At 49.5% G+C, this 22,622-nt stretch overlaps 1 protein-coding gene across 1 annotated transcript; it reads right to left on the bottom strand.

Moving 5' to 3' along the window:
• Window positions 1-445: 445 nt before the first annotated feature.
• Window positions 446-21,087, bottom strand: MAP3K11 (mitogen-activated protein kinase kinase kinase 11). Its single transcript, XM_089483400.1, has 10 exons — window positions 19,383-21,087; window positions 10,010-10,190; window positions 9,420-9,568; window positions 8,780-8,955; window positions 8,261-8,501; window positions 7,321-7,434; window positions 6,026-6,152; window positions 5,339-5,430; window positions 4,167-4,511; window positions 446-3,330 (listed from the first exon to the last, which is right to left on the bottom strand). Exons 1-10 carry the CDS (start codon window positions 20,095-20,097, stop codon window positions 2,894-2,896), a joined length of 2,577 nt encoding a protein of 858 aa, XP_089339526.1. The 5' UTR covers window positions 20,098-21,087; the 3' UTR covers window positions 446-2,893.
• Window positions 21,088-22,622: the final 1,535 nt, after the last annotated feature.

Genomic DNA, 22,622 nt, shown 5'->3' on the forward strand with positions numbered 1-22,622 from the left:
GGAAGGGTTTATTACTGATGTTTCACCGGCATCTGTGGCTTTGGCATAATAAGTAATCATAAAACTTTATTTTTACTCCCCCTCTCCATTGGGATCGAGGCGGTTTACAATAAAAATCCACCCAATACAGCAATAATCCCACTTATTCCCTCCCTCCCCTAAAAGATCAATGAAACAAAGTCAACATTTGGAGTAAACTAAGTTGGATACGAACAAATATGGGTCCAAGGGATTCTCCGAAGATGCCAAAGACACAGATGCTGGCGAAACGTCAGGAACGAACTCTTCCAGAACATGGCAACGTGATTCGAAAGGAGTATTCATACTGCTATGCCATGCTGGTTCCATACTGATTCTACACTGTGATAAACGTTTGGTTCCTTCTTGAGCCGCACCGAGGGTTCCCTGATCTTTCTGCAAACCAAGGAAGACACGGACGCGCATGGAGGCAGCAGTTGGAGGTTTATTTGGTCTCGTTTCACAGGCTTGGCCCATTCCGCACCGGGAATCGGGCTGGAAACAATTGGCTCCCTCGCGTTTGTGGAGTGGAAGAGGGTCCCGAGGGAGCCGGGTGCACAGGCGATAATATTCAAGTAGCAGGGGAGGAGGAGGAGGAGACAGTAGAATTGCACATCTAAAGTGCTTGCAGAGGGGGGTTTCTCTGGTTGCGGTCGATGGGAAGTGTGAGCCCACCCTAGTCCCCCGCATCCAGGCACTTGCCTCTTTGCTATTTCACATTTGCATCAATGGCATCAGAAAACCCTCCTCTCATTTTCTCTTCTTTTAAGGCTGGAATCCACTCTGGGGCCTGATTCCCACTACCTTTTAAACCGGATCGCAAATCGGTTTGAACCCATTCAAATGGCCCTGGTTCCCACTTGAATTGATTCACTGAAGTGGTTTGGAGAGGAGGGTCCATGCGCCAGACCCATTTAACCCGCGTCTTTTTGACGCCGATTCCCCCCCCCCCCGCATCTTTTTGGATCAGTCGATTCTGCACAAATGTGTGAACCAGATGCGGCTCAGAATCGGTTTAAATGTGCTCTCTGGGTCCATTTTGAAGCGTTTCATTTGTGAATGTGAACCACAAGGGGGTTATTTTACAGGGGAAATAAATGCAATCGGGACAAATGTAGCGGGAACCACACTCCACTGTCCAATCGATCCATCGACTCGGACTGCAAACCGATTTATTTGTAAGTGGGAATGAGGTCTGGGTCTCAGTGAACTTACGTCTGCCGGAAATACGACTTGAGCCGTTTTGCAATGTCCACATTCAGCAAAAGGGCTGTAGGAGCGTTACTATTTAGGGGAGGCAGAGATGTGTAGCTGGACACTAAGGAGTATCCATGCACACTGGCAGCGACAAATGCACATTTGAACACTCTCATCAGTGTCCCGATGCACATCTCTGCAACTCGGGAGGAGGAGGGTGCCGTAGTGTCTTTGCTATGTAGCTACGCATACATGTAAAAATCACACATAAAGTAGTCTGTGGTGTAGGACCGTGGCCGTAAATCATTGCTTACTTCATTCTCATAGGCAGGAAGAAATTATTTCAAGAGTTCTCTGCCTCCCAGTTGAGTTTATGAGAGCTTTTTGTGCATTTTAAAATTTTTGTTTTTCACATTTTGTATCCGCTTGCATAAAAACTACCTTTTCCCCCCCCGAAAGGAGTGCTTCCTAGCCCCCCGAAACATTTTGTGTGAATGAAATAAAAATCCCCCCAAGTCTGAGAAGTCAAGCGGTGGCATGGTTAAGGATAAGAAAAATCTTTGCACCGGTTACATCCCTAACTCTGCTCACAGCGGTGCGCTTTGCCACTTGTGCCATCGTGGCTTGAATGCAAGGTGTGCCTTCCTTCACGACCCTGGCCAGCCTTCCCTAACTAGGTGCCCTCTGTGTTGGTGAGTTGGACAACAACACCCATCATTTCCTAACTAGCATGGCCAATGGCATAGCCACCCTTGAAGGCACAGTCTTCCCTTTCATGCATGTGAAGAAAAGCTGTTCTGCATTTGGCAGAGCAACTCTCGGCTTGCAAAAAGGGCTGGAATGGATAGGTGCACTATATAAGTGGCTAAACCTTGTCCAGATATATGCAACACTGGCAAGGGAAAAAACAGCCGGGTCGCAACAAACTGCTCCTCCGGTGCCTTAATTCCCAATAGCTGCTTTGCCCCTTGCCATCTCTGCCTATGCTGGCATAGTTAAACCGCTATAGTGCACCAAACTGGATTTCAACCAAGGAATGCTAAGAAGGAATAGGGTTGAAGGGTTTAGTGGTAGTGATGCCAATCTTTTTCTTTGTGGATGGTCGCCCCCAACCCACTGTATTCACTGGGGAGGGCAACCAAGACACAGTCATGGCAAGTGGAGTTGGCAAAGTGGGGATGGAGTGAGGAGGCGGCGGCGAATGGAGTATGAGGAAAAATAAAGATAGCTGCCAGTTTGGGGAAGGGCTCCCCAGATTTTGCAAGAGGATGAGAGATCAGAGAGGAAAGGCACTTCGTCGATGGGGTCTAACTGGTTAGTGTTTTCAGCAGGCACAAGGAATGGATCCTCCTCCGCTGCTCTGCCTTACCCACAACACACAACTACTTTGTTGCACTTCTCCAATGGGCACTTGGTGTGGCTTCACATCCTGGCTGAGAAAAGAAAAAAGGAGATGAGGCATCAAGGAGGAGGGCAGGCGATGTGGCAAGGAGGAGGCGGCAAGCGGTGTTGCCCTCCATGCCCCGCAATCTAGGCATATTGCCAGCCCCCCAACCTCTTTCCCTGTGTCTCTGATCACACTTGCAGCTTCTTGTCCGATCGCAGTCGAGGTTCAAGGTGCCAACTTCCCAAACCAAGGTGCCTCCGGAAGATAGGACTCTTCTTCTCCGGCACCCGGTCACTTTGGGGCGGCTCTTCCTCGAGGAGCGGATGCTGCGGACCACCAAGGCAAGGCGGTCTCCTCTTTGGGTGGAATGGCTTGAGAGGTCCATGACGGAGAAGGACTCAGCTGCCCAGGAGCCGCCAATCTGGACGTGCCGAGGAAGGGGTCACAGGCCGCTACGGCGGTCTCCTTTGAGACCGAGAAGTCCCCGGTGGCAAACGGATCGGGTGCGGCGAAAGGGTTGGTGCTCTCGGGGCCGGGGGGCTTGAAGTGGCGTGGTCCCAGGCGCGGAGACTGGACGGGTGAGGCACGGGGTCCGGAGGACACAAAACTCCAGGGGTCGATGCGGTTGCGGACGGGGGACGGCCGTGGCCGGGAGATGAGGCTGGAGTGGGGAGAGGGCCGGGGAGAACGGGGGCTGCGAGGGGACGAGGGAGAAGGGAGAGCACCATCTGCAGAAGAGAGGAGACAGAAACCAGGGTCAGAAAGCGTCTTCCAATCTCAAGCTGAAAGGGAGGAGAATCTCCGAAGGTTGCAGTGTTGCCTGTGTTGCAGTACAACCAGCTAAGCCAAGCCCTCTTCTACATTACTCAGTCCCAACCCTCTTTTTCCTCCATTTGAATTCCTCCAAGTTACTGTCGCTTGCCTGCAAAGCATCCTCTGTCTTCCTTAGTCCTTCTGCCCCATTGGCATCTCCCCTCTCTGCATAGTATATAAAGTGACCATGTAGCACCTTTGAATGATTCAAAGATATAGCCATCTTAATCTGTAGCATCAGTATGTAAAGAGATCTTGTAGCACCTTTGAGACTAAATGAAAGCAAGAAGTTGGCAGCATGAGCTTCCCTAGACTTCAGTCCATTCCTTCAGATGCATTTGAGACTGACTGAAAGAAAGAAGTTGGCAGCATGATCTTTCATAGACTTCAGCCTACTTCCTCAGAAGTGGACTGAATGCATCTGAAGAAGTAGACTTAAGTCTACAAAAGCTCATGCTGCCAACTTCTTTCTTTCAGTTAGTCTCAAAGGTGCTACAAGATCTCTCTATGTACTGATTCTACAGATGAACAAGGCTATATCTTCGAATCATTCAGTATAAAACGTGGGAGTGGATTTGCCATCCCAATTGCCCGCTTGATCTTCTGCAAGCAGATATTGGATTGGCATTAACTCAGACCTGCTCCTCTGTGCCCCCGTAAAACTGCAGAGCATGGAGACATTATCTCTTTTCTTTGGGCCACAGCACCCAGAATCCCCCCAGCCAGCATGGCCAGTTTGGTACCAACTCACCCCATTTCTGGGCCTTGTGGCCACGACCCTCCAGGAGTCTTGGGATTTTGGGCGACATCTGAGCCCAAAGAGGCGGCAAGGACTCCCTGTCTCCCCCGGAGTCCAGGTCAACGAGGAGATCAGTCGGGGGGTCCTCCTTGCAGAGGTCCACTTGTAGGGCCGGGGGGGACTTCTCTGGGACGGAGGCCGGCAGGGAGTCCTGGGGGCTGGACGGCAGCTCTCGGCCTAAGCCCAAGGAGGCGAGGAGCACGCTGCCACGGATTAAGGCCCGTTGGATGAGTCGGGGAGCTGTGGGACGTTCTGGGGCCGGGTCCTCAGGTTCTGGAGAGTCGATGGGGACGTTGCCTGTCGGGTCGAGAAAATGGGTGAGATTGTGTGTCTTTCCGACTTATGGCGACCCTTAGGCAATCCTACCATGGGGTTTTCTTGACAAGGTTTATTCAAAGGAGGTTTGAGGCTGAGGCTGAAAGAGTGTTATTTTGCCAGTGGGTTTCATGGCCAAGCAGGGACTCGAACCCTGGTCTCCGGAGCCGGAGTCCAACACTCAAACTGCTATGCCAGGCTCATTCTCACAACCTTTAGGGTGGACCAAAGCTATCTGCTGCCCAAGGCAAGGAACAAAATGGAACTGGTTCACCCAGCTAGACTGGCAGATAAATCTTTTTTTAAACTTTCATGCTGGGATAGTTTTTTGTGGGTTTTTGGGGCTATGTGGCCATGTTCTAGAAGAGTTTATTCATGACGTTTCTCCAGCGTCTGTGGCTTTGGTATCCTCAGAGGATGCTGGCATGAAAGAAAGTAGGGTATGTATATATATATTTATCCCCTACTCTCTTCCATGCCGTCATTCTCTGAAGATGCCAAGGCCACAGATGCTGGCGAAACGTCATGAATAAACTCTTCCAGAACATGGCCTGAAAAGCCCACAAAAAACTAAGTATGCTGGCCATGAAAGCCTTCGACTTCACATTTCATGCTGGGAGTTCTTGACTTCGTCTAGAGTTCCCCTCGTCCCCATTTTTGGCAGTCTGTGTGATCCCCAGAGATTCCTGGCGGCTGAAATTTGGACCCCAGACCCTTTGTAGTCTCTCATCGTGTATTACGGAAAACACGCTACCAATGTTACAGAAGCACAAAGGCATTGTAGGTGGAGTTGTTGTTGTTGCATGTACCATTTGGACTGGGTTGGGTCTGGGTCTGTGGAGGGACGGACGGCGTCTCTGACTCCATGTACCACGTCGTTTCTTCCAGCCGTGACCTTCTCCTGGAGTAAGAGCGAAACAGGACCGGGGATTAGGGTTTATACAACAGTAGCGGTCAGTGGTGTCCAGATCCATGGTTTGATGAACTGGTCCTAAGGATCTCCTCCTTGGAAGGCAGTGGGGCTTTGAAAGCTTGCAACATTGGCGTTTGGAAAGCTATATCTAAGCATTTTGGTTGTCCAGATAAAGGGGATGTGGATTTTTGATGTGATGGAAAAAGGGGTAAGAAGGTCTCTAAACTGAGTGACAAAAAAGGCTAACCAGGAAAGTCAGGTACTTGTGAATACTTATTTAACAATAATGCAAAAACCTATTAAACCTATTATTTTACTGTATTTATATCCTGCTCTTCAGCCCTAAAGGCTCTCAGAGCGGCTTACAGATAGTTATTCAGACCTCAGGCTTACAACGATCTCTTTATTCTATGATGCAAGTTTTGCAGAACCTAAAGTTGGAAGATCCTATGGCTTGAAAGAATTGTAGGATCTTCCGACTTCGGGTTTTGCAAAAGGTACATCGTCTCTCCTTTAAAATGAACAGCCAGACAAGGGAAGCAATGGGGCAGAAATAGGGGGAGAAAGGAAAGGTGTCTCCTACCTGCCATTTTGTGTAATGCTCTCCCACGGTTTTGGGGATCCGGGGCTCTTTGTGCGGCCGTTCCAGGTCTCGTCCCCGCGCCTCGGCGACTGGCGTCCCCAGTTCTGGTCGTTCTCACTCGGTTCCACTGTGCGCATGGCGATGGTGGAAAAGAAGAGCATATGCAGTAAATTGTATATTTGCACACAAATGTTACTTAAACTGTTAGTCCTTTTAATACTCTACTAGGCATTTGTAGCTCCTCTAGTGCAACTCTATGGTCAGTGTCTGTTGGACGTTGACCACTGAGTTGAGCCGGAGGACTTAGAGATTCCTAGAGAGGTGTCCTCTCAGGTCAAAACATGGCGTTTTTGTTCTTTGCGGTTTTTCCATATTCACGGGGGTCTTGTGTATTCCAAAAATCCCAAACCCCAGCCGAATAATTCCCAGGAATCCCTTTGCGGGGAAGTATTAAAACTTTATCCCAAATGGGTTGAAATCTGTATATCGAGGGTCATCAACTGTGAAAGGTTGGGAGCCCTTCAGGAAAGCCTTGGAGGGCTCTACCCTCTTGCTGAGCCTTAAACAAAAAATGTTGCCCCCCATTCAACTGATGTGATTCCCCCCCACAACTATACTGATGCTCCAAGTAAGTAGATGGCCAGGAAGAAATCTGAGTGCCCCCCGAATCCGATTTCTAACACCTCCTTCGTTGGAGGTTTATAAATAGAGGCTGGATGGTGATCTATTGGGGGTGCTTTGGTTGAGTATTCCTGCATGGCAGAATGGGGTCGTAATGCGTGGCACTTAGGGGTCTCTTCCAACTCTATGGAAATTATCGCACTGGAGGGACAGCGTCGTTCTCCCATCCTTAAACATGGCTTATCGCACGATTGGGAATCACCCCTCCGCATCCTTCTCCCATGGGTAAAGTGTTATGGAGCCATCCCCATGCGTTTCTCCCATGCCTAAAGTGTAATGGAGAATCACCCCTCTGTGTCCTTCTCCCATGAGTAAAGGGTCATGGAGCCATCCCCATGCACTTCTCCCGTGCATAAAGTGTAATGTGTCCTTCTCCCATGGGTAAAGTGTCATGGAGCCATCCGCATGCGCTTCTCCCATGCGTAAAGTGTAACGGAGCCGTCATTTGGTGTTAATGGGATTTTGACTTCTACCATAGAATCCTAGAGTTGGAAGAGACCCCCAAGGGCCATCCAGTCCAATCCCCTTTTTGCTATGCAGGAACTCTCAATCAAAGCATGCCCGACAGTAGACACGCACAAACACACACGCACACCAACACGCACGTTACTCACGCTGGATGGCTCGGAAACGTGGGAAGGTAGGGGACCCGCCTGCCCCCACCTCGAAAATGTCCTTCCTTTTGTCCAACCCAGGGGATGCCTGCACTGTAATGCGATGCTTAAAATCTGCAAAAGGGAAGGAGAGAGAGAGATAAGTAATGCCCTGCCTTAAAGAAACACAGAATCAAAAGGAGACGGAGACGGCGGTAACGGTGACTTGCGCAGCACCCTCGCTGTGCATGCTGCTTTGCAGAAATGCTGTTGTGGTTGTTGTTGTGTGCATTCAGGTCACTTCTGACTTATGGCGACCCTAAGGCAAACCTATCGCTGGGTGCCTCCTCCTGATCTCATTTAGCCATTGCGCCTGTGCCAGAAGGCACACACCTAGAGCGCATAGAAATAGCCACCTGATGCTGCAATGGAGAGCTCTGGATCTACCAGGAAGATCTGGAGCAAAGGTACCTTTAAAATATAGTAAAGTAGTTGAGGACAGGGAGTCCTGGAGATGTCTCAACTACAGGTTTGCTATGGGTTGAGATCAACCTGAGAGCGGATAACAACAACAAAAAGTGCTTTTGATATTGAACTGGTTGGACACCATCCAGTCTGTTGGCACCAGAACCAGGGTTTGGACTCCTTGCCAAGATGATGCGGAGAAGGATGTTTTATTTGGCTGGTGCAAACTCCAGTAGTAGTCTCTCTTATTTTCTCTACCTTGGAAAGCTGCTGTTATAAGGATGGATTGGGAAGGAAAGGGAAAACCATATGAACCACCTGGATCCGATGAAGACCATAGGAAGGATATAAATCTAGATTTCCCACAATGCCCCCTTACAAAATGGTGGTTTCCGCTGGCGCTGCCAAGTCAGCGCATGAGACCAAGGGGTCCCAAAGTGTGAGAGGGCATCTAGAAGGACCCCAGGACCCCCGTTGTGTCCAAAGGATACCGTACCAAGGGGCATGCTGATCCGCTCGCTGTCCCGGCCCTTGAGCTTGTTCCTCTTGAAGGTGCCCTTGCGCTTCTTCACGTGGGGCCGCTCTCGGTTCATCTGCTGGATGAGGAGGCTCAGCTCCCGCTCAAAGACCTCCAGCTCCCACTGGGCCAGTTCGTGTTCTCGCTGGCGGAGGAACTCCTCCTGGGATTTCTGCTTCAGGGCTGCCTGCTTCAGCTCTTCCTCGCGGCTCAGCAGTTCCTGGGGAGAAGGCAGAAAGGAGATACGGGACCCGAACCAGATCGGAAGGGCTCCAATCCTGACTTTTTGTCCTCCAAACCCTTTCTTGGTGCCTCCTCCGTGGAATCATAGAACTGGAAGGGACCACAAGGGCCATCCAGTGCAACCCCTGCCATGCAGGAACTCTAAATCAAAGCATCCCCGACAGATGGCCATCCAGCCTCTGTTTAAAAACCTCCAAAGAAGGAGACTCTGTGGACAGCCAAATGGACCACAGCAATGTCTTCTTGCATTCCTACCTTCTCCTTGGCTCTCAGCTCATCGAACATGTTCTGGATCTCGACTTTCCAGTCGTCTTGCATGGAGTGGAAGGATTCCTGGGGCATGTCATGCAGAACCTGAGTCTCTAGCACCGTCAGCTGGGACAAGATGGTTGCAAAACTGGGACGGCGGTGGGGATCTTGTTCCCAGCACTCTGTTAGGGAGAATAAAGGGGAGGGAAGCAAAAGGAACAGAGAGGTCAAACCTATGCAAGCAAGGGAGCCCTGGTGGCGCAAGGGAGCCCTGGTGGCGCAGTGGTTAAATGCCTGTACTGCAGCCATTCACTCAAAACCACAAGGTTGCGAGTTCAAGACCAGCAAAAGGGCCCAAGCTCGACTCAGGCTTGCATCCTTCCGAGGAGGGAGCTAAAACGAGTACCCAGACTGTTGGGGGCAAATTAGCTTACTTGCTAATTAGCTTACTTGCTGTTCACCGCTATGATCTTTGGAATAGCGGTATATAAATAAAACAAATTATTAATTATTTTTAAAGCATTAAAGCAATGTAGGGTGAGATGGACCAATAGATCTGGCGCCAAAAGAAACAGCCTCCTATACTCCGATAGCAAGGTTTTGCAAAGATGCATAAAATCCTACTTGTTCGACTGCTATCGCTTACCTGCCATGAGGCGTGCAAAAGGATCTGGACAGGTAGATGGAATAGGAAGCGTCAGCTTGTTCACGGCGACCCCATAGGCGACAGCAAGGCCATCGATGCCCCGATATGGGACTTCGCCGGTGAGGAGTTCCCAAAGGAGTACCCCATAACTGTTGGGAGAAGGATGCCAGAAAAGTTGAGGTTCATCTGCAACTTCACCTTGTTGCAGGATTTGATCCCTTGCACCCATGAGAAGATATATATAGGAAAAATGTATATACAGTGGATCTTTGGTATGCACTGGCGTCCCCATTATATATTATAGCATAGTAAATATTACATATATATAGTATATATTATAGCATAGTATAGCATAGCCTTTTGGCTGAAGAGCGGGGTATGAATGCTATAAATAAAAGGTGTCCTTTATATAAAATGGCAAAACCAAGGTTTGCTTTTTGGAATTTATATATATATATATATATATATATATATATATATATATATATATATGGGTCGCCCTAAATTGGGAACGACTTGACGGCGCACGGCAATGTACAGAACCAGGATTTATTGAGTTTTCCCTCTCTCTCTCTCTCTCTGTGCCTCACCTCCAGACATCGCTGCCCCTGGAAAAAGTGGAGCTCTTGATGACTTCGGGCGCCATCCAGGCGTAGGTGCCGGCCGCGCTCATTTTGGTGGTCTTGTGCCACTCTCGCGCCAGTCCGAAATCCGTGATCTTCAGCGTCTTCCCACTGACGTCTCCATCGTCCACGTATTCAGCCAGAAGGACTGCAGAGAGAAAGAGCAAGAAAACAGATGTATAATACAACTGAAACCCAGTGATGGCTGCCGCATAAGTGTAGTTTTATCGACTATACGCCATATATTTATTTTATCTAATTGGTTGTATGTGAATTTACAGCGCTATACAGTGCGCCTGAGCCATACGTGGGCACACTATACGTGGCTTTCGGTTTACGCTGAAGCCGTGCAGCAATACAATGAATGGTGCATGCGCAATGTCATGCCCAAGCCCCATTATATTCAATGGGGCTTGAGCATACACATTTTTCGCCTTATGCGGGGGGGAGTCCAGAAGGATCCCCTGCCTAAAGTAAGGGTCCAATCAGAGCAGCAGTACTATGCGCTCCATTAGCCGCTACGAAATTATGCGCACGCTCCATTGTCCGTTTTTAATTTCTGCAGTCCTCGCTTTTGCCGATTGTCGATAGATCCGCGGCACGCATATTTTGTCGTTGTTGCCAAAGTGTCCCAAAGAGGTTGTCACGGTGCGAATTCAAATATGGCAATCCTAAGGCAACCCTAACCTGGGTTTTTCCTGGCCAGGTTTGTTCAGAGGAGGTTTGCCATCCTCCGAGGCTGAGAGAGTGTGACTTACCAAAGGTCCCCCAATGGGTTTCCATAGCAGAACAGGATCCGAACCTTGGTCCGCAGCGTCCGATGCTCAAACCACTACACTACACTGCCTTTAATCCCGAAACAGACCTCACATTATTTCCTTTTTATTACACACCGCTTTGTTTTGCGGCTACTAATTTAGCAAATTGTGCAAACTGTGATACCTTTTGGCCAAGCGCAATAAAGATGGGAATCCGCACAGACAATAGCCCTTGCTGTTGAGGTCAGTCTTGGGTTCGAACGTCAGCGCGGTGCAGGGAAATGCCTGAAAGCATTCCCATGGCAGGTGGAGGAGGGAAAAATTGCACACCATCGTCGTTGCGACACTCCCTTACCTGGAAGTCAGACCTGAATGCCATAAACCTTGCCCAACCCTCATTCAAACACCAGACAGCCTTGGGGCTTCCGTCGCATCCTGTTTGGAGCATCGGAAGATGCTTCGTTTTCCCCGTTCCATGGCGGTTCCCATACTTTGGCCCTCTGCATGTTTCGGGCTTCGTCTCCCAGCATCCCTGACTGTTGGCTGGGGATGCTGAACGCTGGCGTCCAACGCACCTGGAGGACCGAAATTTAGGAATTGCTGCACTAATGCATTTGCAAAACCTATCCAAGGGTGGCTGGGTTTTGGCCGGGTGGCAAAGTACAACAACATCCCAAATCCACAAAACAGGGATACCTTTAGTTTTTTGTGGGTTTTTTGGACTATGTGGCCATGTTCTATTCCTGACATTTCGCCAGGTATCATATCACCCCTTAACCTTCTCTTCTCCAGGCTAAACATCCCCAGCTCCCTAAGTCGTTCCTCATAGGGCTTCATGGTTTCCAGACCCTTCATCATTTTAGTTGCCCTCCTTTAGGCACATGGCTCCAGTTTCTCCACATCCTTTTTGAATGATGGGGCCCAGAACTGGACACAGTATTATTCCAGGTGAGGCCTGACCAAAGCAGAATAGAGTGACCCTATTACTTTCCTATACTTCTACTGATGCAGTTAAAATCGCTTTGGCCTTGTTAGCCACGGCATCGCACTGTTGGCTCATGTTCAACTTGTGGTCCACTATGACTCCTAGATCCCTTTCACACATATAAGTCTCCTTAAGCCAAGTGTCCCTCATCCTATATCTATGCATTTCATTTTGTAGCCCTAAGTGCATTGCCTTACATTCCTCCGTGTTGAATTTCATTTTGTTAGCTTTGGCCCAGCTTTCTAGTCTATTCAGGTCATTTTGGATTTGAATCCCATCCTCTGGAGCATTAGTTACTCCTCCTAGTTTGGTGTCATCTGCAAATTTGATAAGTATGTTCCTAATAGTAGCCACTACTGAATAAATCAGGTCTGGGTCACAAGCGAAATAGTATTTCCCCATTACGCTGCAAAAAGGAGAGATTCCCCATTTGGCTTGAACAAACTTCTGCCATTATTTGGAAAGAGAAGCCCAGGACGGTTTTTTAAAGATGGAAATAGGAGCCTTGGTTCGTGGGAAGATTTGGCTTGGGACCGAAATGCCGGTTGCACTTCTAATGTTGTCTCGGAACCGCTTTGGGATGGAAAGCGTGTGGTTTCTGGTTCGCCTTTGGCCTTTGCGGTTTTCTCTTCCAGCCAGGAACCTCTCCAAAGTGGTTGTTTCTTTTTTGCAACGAGGAGCATGTCTTTTCCAACCCACTGAGGCATTCTTTTAAAACCTTTGGAAAGCTTGGCAGGACCGAAAAAGAAAAGATGGACGTCTTTGCATAAAAGGGAGCAGACCTGACCATGCTGGATGTGGATTTCATATTGCCGAAAGGGACCTTTTAGAGGTCATCCAATCCAGACCCATGTCATGTAGGACTATACAACTCTAAGCACAACAAACAAAACAAACTGGTTGTGTCACGAAAGACGGAGGCATCTTAGTGCCATAGGTATGTATGACTCTCATATGCGCCGCCTCTCCATACACCTTTGGAAAAGTTGTGGGATCTTAGGATATTGGTGTTGTTAGTGGTGTCAAACCAGATTGCCGGATAGACCCAAATGCACACAGACACACGTCCCACAACCAAGACCCCGATCCGGTTTCTCAAAGGTCATGGCAGGAACGCAAAGGCGCATTCTTCTTCCTGGGCATCTCCAGAGCTTGGCAACCTGGCAGCCCTGACGCTGTGAAAGGACTCCGTTAGCCCCGGCCGCCGCTCAGCCCTGTGACCCGTGGGCGACTCAAGCATTTCCCTGTGCCACTGCGCCACTGAGCGCCCCATTGTCTGGAGGGTTGGCAGGAGAATTGGCCCATTGTGCCGCCCGAGGTGTCTGGGGACAGGGACCCACGCGGAGAAGGGTCTTCCTCGGCAGAAAAAGCTCATGGTTGGCGGCACCGTCTCAACCCTTGCTTTGCAAAATTGCGGCTTAAACTCCTTGACTGTTCCATGGGCAGAAAAAGGCCATTGAGGCACCTTCTCAGCCCCATGCTTTGCAAAACCATGGCTCAGGATCATGGGCACAAAAAGCCCATTGGAGGCACCTTCTGAACCACATGCTTTGCCCCACTGCAGCTCAAGGTCCTGGACCTGTTCCCTTCCCCGCAGGACTGGCGTTGGGAGGAAGCCAGAGCGGCCTGGAGCAGGAAGCAGCCAGGGAGGAAACAAAGGTCCTAGGGCTCCTCCACCGCCGCCGCCACTGTCGGGTCATTGTTTTGGAGCCTCAGCCAGAAAGAAAAACACTCCTGAAGAAGGGAAACCCCCTTTAGAATAACATCACACCCTCCTCCCTCTATAATCCCACAGCGTTCGCAAAGATGCAAGGAGCCACTTCTTGGCATGGCTGGCACTGCCATCCGACAGAATGGGCAAAGAAGAGTGCATTTGGGTATGCCATGAGCGCATCCTCTCCTAAACAAGTAGCTATGGCAGCCCCATGCGCTCAGGCGTCGGTCCCAACGAAAAATCCAGACAGAAACCTGGTGCATTTCTAAAACATACAAAGCAACACTATGGTCCTTGGATGGCAAAAAAGGGACAGCAAAGAAGGGTGCCTCTGAGCATGCTGCGAGTGCATTTTCTCACCAACACCACAACACAACCATGGCTTCCGGTCACCTTGGGTCACCGGAAGCACCAGGAACACTTATCATTTAGGCGAAGCGGCTAACCGAGTCGGGCGTGAAGCTTATGGGATGAGAAAGAGAAAAGACAAGAGGGAGAGAAAGGCAGGAGGAAGGGAGGAACCACAGCCACCGTTCTTCCATTCAAAGCTCTGTTTTCCCTAGATAAGCCCCATTTCCTTTGCTTGGTCGCCTGGGCAGAAAACAGAAGGTGGAAATAGGGGGTTTTGTGGGCATTTCGGACTATGCGCCCATGTTCTGGAAGGGTTTGTTCCTGACGTTTCGGTGGCATCTGTGGCTTTGGCATCTTTGGAGAACGCTGGCTTGGAAGAGAGTTGGGTACATACACACACACACACACACACACACACACACTGCGTGACCCTGGATAGGAAGGAGTGATTTCCATGTTTAGCTGTGTATACCCCACTCTCTTCCATTAAATAATAATAATAATAATAATAATAATATTAATATCCCGTGCTTCTCCCAAGATTGATTCAAATGGATTGAATTGAATTGATTCAAACTAATGAATGAAACCCAATGCTGAGATCAGCAAAGATTTTGCACTTTCTTAGAGCTGGCCCAAAGCATGCTCAAGTCAATGGGGAGATATAGCATCCGGCATCGTTTTTCCGGAGAAGATTATATATATATATATATATATATATATACCTGTTATATCAGAGGCGAAAATGGGATGGGATATATATAACAGGTTTGATAGGTGGGTTTTGTGCATATTTCCGCTCTTGCAAAACCTGTTTGATCAGAAATGAAAGTGAGACTGGAGTCTGTCTGTGTCGCATGTCATGGGAAATAAATAGGTTCAAGATGCTTCTAACTGCCTAAAAAGGACCATCTACAGTCGTAAAAATTATATTTCTATTTTATATCATATATAATAAATAATATTTTATTATATTTCTAGAGAGAAGGGCTGAGGTTTCAAATTATATTTCTATTTTATTTTATTTTAGATATAATAAATAATATTTTATTATATTTCTAGAGAGAAGGGCTGAGGTTTCAAATTATATTTCTATTTTATGGCTATGGTCACAAAAGAAATGCACTCTGCACATGCTCAGAGGTACCTTGCTTTATTCTTACTGTACTGTATATATGCCCAAAATTATACACACACACAATTATTAAAAATATTAGAACGATAGATAGATCGATCAATATATATATATATATATATATATATATATATATATATATCTCCATCCATCCATGATTTCTTGGAGACGAGACCCAAATCTAAACACAAAATTCATTTATGTTTCATGTATGTGTATTCCAAAGTCTGATAAAACCCAATATCCCAAACACTTCTGGTTCCAAGCCTTTCGGTCTCGGATAGAGATGTAGTTGGGAAATTTAAACCTCTCCAACCGCGGTTGGGTTTCATTCCCCATAAGCCCCAGCCAGCCTTGCCAATGGTCAGGGATTGTGGATGTTGCAATGCGAAACTTGCTGGAAGGCCAAAAAGCGCATTTGTGGAAGGGAAACGGAGGTTGAGAAATGCGCACGTGACGCTCGAGGCAGGACTTCGGGAAATGACAACAACAATGCTCTTGGAAACCTCCGAAAAACATGAACAGAAAAAAGAGAAACGAAAAAAGCACGGAGGAATTTGGTCTTTCAATGAAGTCTAATGCTAAGCACTGACCCCATGATCCAGACCTCTGAGAGGAATGCAGGGGATGGGATTTGGCTAGACTTTGTCGGCCTTTGAAAGCAAAATCCTTGCGTTGCAATATAGGTCTTGGTTGCAAAAAGTAACAACCTCTACAAATGCATGCTTAGGTGGTAACTTTAGATTTAAATTCTTCGTCTTATAAAATCAGAGATCAACATGGAAACAAACACGAGTGGCTAAATCTATACATAAACCACAGCGTTATTTCAGAAATGACCCATTCCCCCAATGCCTAGGTGCAATCCAAGGAAGGTCTGGATGGAAGAATCACCTGAAGAACTAAGTGGTCATCCATCTCTGCTCATCAATGGGGGATATGTGGTCATCCAGATGTTGCCGGACTCCAGTTCCCATCAGTCCCTACCCATCAGCTCAATTATAGGTTGATGGGAGGTGCAGTCCGACGATATCTGGACCACCAGGCATCTTCCACCTCTGGTCTAAATGGATGGATGGATGCATGTGTAGATGCCAGTTTGGAATATCCTTTCAGATGTCACTAAGAAACAAAGACCCAGGGAAAGATCCAAGCGATATTCTCAGCAGCTAGGGCTGCGTCCGCACTGCTGAAAGTGCGACCGAAATGGGGAAGGGTCTGGGAAACCATAAAGCAATACCAGGAGAGACTTAGGGAGCTGGGTATGTTTAGCCGGGAGAAGAGTAGTGATATGATAGCCCTGTTTAAATATTTGAAGGGATGTCATATTCTGCTGGAGGGCCATCTGTCAATGGGGATGCTTTGACGGAGAGTTCCTGCATGGCAGAAGAAGGGGGTTGGATTGGATGGCCATTCTTGGGGATCTCTTCCAACTCTACCATAACAGCTCTCACCAGTGGTTATTAATGGTTGTTTTTAATGATTGATCATTTAATTGTATTTTATTATTACTGATGGGAGGGTTTGACGTCGTGGGGTGGGGTGGGGATTGTTAAATGAGGACCATCCGCTCCACGGGGCACAAATCTTCCCTTGCCAGACCATGTGCAGCTTTCCCGTCCCTATAATTCCCTGCTATAGGAAGAGACAAGGCCCCACATCTCTGCACAAGAGGAAGCCCTCTGAGGTTCCAGAAAAACAACACATCTCTCGCCTTCGCAAGAGGAAACGGCACGCAGGCCGAACCGGTTTCAGCGACCGAGAGAGAGAGAGAGGAGCGGCGTCACTTCCGCCTCGCCTCGGGTCGAGGAGGTCATGCACACTTTGCTCACGGCCGAAAAGCAAAGGGGAGTGTAGAAAGAGCGCAGATATGAATTTCACAAACTGGGCATGCTGGGTCTTGCGCGCCTAGCGCCGCTGCCGCCTTCGCCGTGCAAAACCCGGCTAAGAGGAAATTGGGTTGACAAGGCCCAGGATGTGCTCCGAGTCACATTCGGCTCAAAGTATATGGAGCAGGAGTGTGCTCCCACATCGGGAAAATTGCACTGTTTCTCCATCCTGGGGATTATGGGAGCCGTCGTCCAAACCAAGATGTTGAAAGAGGATGAGCTATTGAGACTTTCTGGGGCTAATCCTGGCTTAAAATCAAGCTCAGCCTTGGCTGCATGGGCCAAATAAACTGACCTTCGCCCTCCGCCTGCGGCGATCCTTGAATCTGGCGCATACAGTCCAGATTATATTTGGGTTGTTCCATACTAAACCTGGGATATAACACTGCTGACTTCCAGCGTGGCATAGCGATTTGAGTATATGACTCTGGAGACATGGGTTCGAATCCCAGCCCAGCCATGAAAGGGAAGCCTTGGCGAAGTCACACTCTCTTGGCCTCAAGGGAAGGCAATGGCAATGCTCCTCTGGACAAATCTTGCCAAGAAACCCCATCCATGATAGAGTCTCCTTAGGGTCACAATAAGTCGGGAATGACTTGAAGGCACACAACAACAACAACAACATAAAAATGCTAATGCAGATCAAGATAAATCCCCACTTGCTCCGGATCTTCCGGAAAGATCCTGCCATGACAGTTGTGCCGGTGTCAGAATTGAGAGCCATGCAGTCTGACACCAAGTCATGGCTCAGTGCTATGCCATTCTGAGATTTATAGTTTTGTAAGACACTTAGGTGCTTATACACTTTGTGCCGGCCTATACGCAGAGTTAGGGTGCAGCCTCCGCACGCCGGACGCCCAAACCTCGTCCCCAGGGTGCCAATTTGGCATGCACCGATCCCCACAGCATGCGCCATCGTGACGCCCCTCCGGTGCTGCATCCACATGATGCGGCACTGAAGGGGCATCATAACGCCACGCCACCGTGGCTATGGCACCCCTTGGAGGGCGCAAAAAAGAGCTGCTTCTTGCGGCTCCTTTTTGCGCTCACCAAAGGCTGGATTGAGGCGGTGGCGTGACGTTGCCGCAGCCCCGATCTGGCCAGTAAACTTTGGGTCGGTCTGTAGAGCCCCATAGCTACCTCAATCAGAACAGTGTGGCGCAACAACAAACTACAAAGTCCAGGATTCCATAGGAGGGACCCATGGCAGTTAAAGCAATGTCCAACTACATTAATTCTGCAGTATGACCCTTCACTGCCCACTTTTCCTAGTTTCGTTTTGGCTTCCTTTCTCCTTATGAGTCCGTCGTAGACTTAATTCTACGAAAGCGCATGCTGCCAACTTCTTTCTTTCAGTTCGTCGGCTGTTGTTATCGCATCCGGCACGCTCTGTTTTCTTTCGCGTCGTTGCGCTGTTTTATCTCAAGACCCCTTTATCGCTATCAAGATAATGTTTTACCCTCCAGATTGTTGTCAGATATTGACAGGCCATTTTTACCTAAGCCTGGGCTCTTTCTTTGCAAGCGCAACGCATTAATGCCCTCTCCGCTTGCGGCTTTGCGGCTCCTTTCCACCAGCTTCCAAGCCTTGAAGGGAAGGACGCAATGCAACGAGAAAGATTTTTGCAACGATGCAACAAGGAACTTTATCGACGATGCAACAAGAAAGATTTGGAACAATGCAACAAAACTTTTCTTTTGCCCCCCAAATGCCCAGGAGGGGTACTTCCACTACGTTTCGGATCAGTTTGGGCACTCAAGAAAACTGTTATTAAACAGGAAGGTGACAGGAAGTGACTCTGTCTCACTTCCTATTGTTAAAAAACATGCCTCTCTTGGAGCTAAAATGGCACAGAAAGCCTCCCCACAAAAACATACTGAGAATGCCCTATGCCTCTTAAAGGGAGTTTGCAGGCATTTGGGGACATGGGAACGATGGGAGATGCAACCTTCGGGGATGGATGTGTTTTACGCTTTGGTGCGCCTGGCGCACAGACCAAAACACATCAGGACTTTTGCGACAGATACAACATCCAACTTCTTTTTCTCCGATTTGCACAAAAAGAAACAGGAGAGAGGAAATGTTGGCCTTACAAATAAACCGGTTTGCAATCTGAATCGATGGATCGAATCGACGGGGTTCACACTACATTTGCCCTGATAGTGTTTCCCCCCCCCCCCCCCGCTAAAATAACCCACTTGTGGTTCACATTTGGGAATGAATTGGTTCAAAATGGACCCGCTCCCGCTGGCGGAAGGGCAAAGTTAAATCAATTCCGATCTGCATCTGGTTCACACACTTGCGCTAAATCGGTTTATCCAAAAAGACGCGGGGGGAAAATCAGCGCCAAAAGACGCGGGTTAAATGGGTCTAGCGCATGGCCCCCCTTTCCGAACTGCTTCGGCGATTCAGTTCACGTGCGAACCAGGGTCATTTAAACCAGTTCAAACCGATCCGGTTTAAAAGGCACCGTTGTAATATTGGAATGAAATGTTTGGACCAACTCACCGTTGTTGGATTTGAGGTCGCGGTGGATGACGGGCACGATGGCCCCGCAGTGGAGGTACTGCATCCCGTGCGCCACTTGCACGGCCCAGTTGATCAAAATGTGTGGCGGGATCCTGCGGCCGGCCAGCATCCGGTTCAAGGGCCCTCCGGCCGCGTACTCCATCACTAGGCAGAGGTTGGGCTCCCGGAGGCAGACGGCCTTCAGGGCGATGATGTTGGGGTGCCGCAACATGGCGAAGAGCCGCGCCTCCTGCCGGACCCGCTCCGCTGTGGTGCCAATGTCCTCGTCCGGGTCTTGGCGGGCCGCTTTGACCGCCACCAGCTCCCCTCGCCACGTGCCCCGATACACTTTGCCGAACCCCCCAACCCCGATCACTTCCTCCAACCGGAGATCGTGGAAGTCCGCCTCAGGCGGCCCCTCCGGTGCCACGTAGCCCCCCGTCTTGGGTGAGACGTAGTTGGAAGGGAAGATGCCCACTTGGTCGTTCACCTTGCCGGCCCACCAGCCTTCGTCCCCGGAGATGGCGGCGTCCCACGACAGCACTTCCACCAAGTCGCCTTTGCGCAGGGTCAGCTCGTCGCTGTTGGCGGCCTCGTAGTCAAAGAGCGCCGTCCAGACAGGGTTGGCATACGCCGTCGCGGGGGGCGTGCCCCGTGGACCGGCGCCCCACCCCACTAAGGGGGCCTTCCGGAACATATTCTTCAATGGCTCCATGGCGTCGCCGGGACCTCATGGGCCTACGATGGTCCAATCTAGGTCCCTGACATCACCGTCTCTGTGCCACTTGCTTCCCTGGGCAGCTTGGGATCATCAGGAGGGGTCTCCCCATAGAATATGGGGCTAAAGTTCCTGCTTCCTGGACCCCCAATTGGCTCAGCCAGACACCCTCTTTTTTAGGGGGGGTTCAGTGCCTCCACATCCCTTCCAGCAAGGCCTCAAAATGGACCTTCCCATCTAGTTTCTTCCCAAAGCCAGGTCCCTTCTTCTTTGGGGGGTTCAGTGCTTCAACATCTCCCCCAACAAAGGCTGAAGAAGACCTTCCTGTCTGCTTTCTCCCCACATCTGGACCCCCACTTTTTTTGGGGGGGTTCAGTCCTTCATGCCCTCCAAGAAAGGCTGAAGAAGACCTTCTCTACCTTCTGCTTTCAACCAGATCCCCTCTTTTTGGGGGGGTTCAGTCCTTCATGCTCTCCAGCAAAGGCTGAAGAAGACCTTCTTGTCTCCTTTCTCCTATCAACCAGATCCCATCTTTTGGGGGGATCAGTCTTCCTCTTTTGGGGGGCTCAGTCCTCCAACATGCCCCCCAACAAAAGCCGAAGCAGTTCTTCTTGTCTACCTTCTCCTTTCAACCAAACCCCTTCTTTTTTTTGGGGGGGGGGGGGGCTTCAGTCCTCCAACATCCCTTCCACCAAAGTCTGCGGAAGGGCCTCCAGCAGGTCCAGTTCCATCATGCCAAGTGGTCTGTCCCCAGTATCTTCAACTGGGCCAACTGGGGAGGAACCAAGGAAGGTGGTGGTGGTGGGGATCTCTTGCCAGCCTTGAAGGGGGTCCTGTGTGGGTCCTGGCTGCCCCCAAGTAGTCCTCCTTTTGGGGCTCCTTCCTTGCTCTCCAGCAGAGCTTCCCAGAGCCCCTCTGCTGCTGCCCTCCCAGGCTCCTGCTGCTGCTGCCGCTGCTGCTGCTGCTGCTGGGCTCTTCTTCCTCTCCTCTCGGGGCTCCTCCTCCTCCTGCTCTCCTTCTGGCCAGAGCAGGGCAGGGCCTGGGCAGAGGCGGATCTCGCTCGGCTTCCTTCTGGTCGACGCCCCCGGAGCCAGCAATTCTGGCTTGCCAGCCTCCCTCCCTCCCAGCAGCAGCAGCAGCAGCATGGCACACCCCCAGCAAAGCCTTCCTTTGGGGGGAAAGGAAGGAAGGAAGGAAGGAAGGAAGGAAGGGAGAATAGAAGGAAGGAAGGAAGGAAGGAAGGAAGGAAGGAAGGAAGGAAAAAAGAAGGGGAGGAAGGAAGGCATTGGCAGCAGGAGCTTTCCTAGATGCTGCCAAATTCTTTCTTGCAGTATGTAGAGAGACCTTGGAGACCCACTGGAAGAAAGAAGTTGGCAGCAGCCGCTTTCCTAGACTGGAGTCTACTTCCTCAGAAGCCTTTGGAGGAAGAGATGATGATGATGATGATGATGATGATGATGATGATGATGATGATGATGATGATCATCATCATCATCATCATCCCTTGGAGACCCACTGAAAGAAAGGCCATGCCACCCACTTCTTTCTTTCCTCTCGTCTCAAAGGTGCTGCAAGATCTCTGGAGGTACAGATGCCTACAGACTCAGAGGGCTATATCCTCCTACCTGAAAGAAAGAAGTTGGCAGCAGGGACTTTCCTGGACTGGGTGGCCCTTGGGGTCCCAAGTTCCAGCTCTAGGAGTCTCTGTATCCCAGAAAGGCCTTTGGGGGTCTCTTCCAACTCCTGTGATTCTGTGTATCCCTGCATGGCAGGAAGGAGTTGGAAGTGTGTGCCCTTGGGGCCATCATGCTCTATGTATCCATGCATGGATTCTATGTATCCCTGCATGGATTATGACACAGGGCTGTGTACTTGGATGCTCTCCTATTGCCTGGGCAATGCTCTCATTCACATGCAATGGAGCATTATCGGATGGCTTTAAAACTTTGCATCTTGTACAGAAATATTGGGAGGTCTTGGAGGTAATAGATTCTCTTTTTTAATGCATTGTATCATGTTTACTCAGTTAGTATCATAGCAACAACAACAACAACAACAACAGGGACAAAAGTCCACCTTAAGTTCCTCCTTAAAGCAAAGGTCCACCTTAAATTCCACCTTAAAAGGCAACTCAACCCGGAAGTGCGGCGCAGGCGCGTTGAGCCTCAGCAGGCGGAGGCTTGTGCACATGCGCAAGATGGCATGACACTCTAGACGGGCCCGAAGTGCGCATGCGCGCAAGCCCAGCTAGCACCTAGATCTAAACATAAATTTAGAACCCTCTCCAAATCACTTCTGCGTTCCGCTTGAGAACTTTGGAATGTTTAATCGCTTTTCCCGAAGCCTTCTCTGTCAGAATTTTATCCTAAGTCTTAAAAGACTTAAAGCCACACAACAAAAACGTTAACTAATTATTCATAGAGCCGTTACAAAGGGCGACGAAGCGAAACCGGAAGTGAATAGGAGGCGCCTCCCTCTGTTTTCCTATCTCTACGTTCCGCTCTCCTCTCTCCCTTCACTTC

The sequence above is a fragment of the Sceloporus occidentalis genome, unplaced genomic scaffold (assembly GCF_023333645.1).
Source record: "Sceloporus occidentalis isolate IW3139 unplaced genomic scaffold, rSceOcc1.0.p SCAF_20, whole genome shotgun sequence".
NCBI lineage: Eukaryota > Metazoa > Chordata > Lepidosauria > Squamata > Phrynosomatidae > Sceloporus > Sceloporus occidentalis.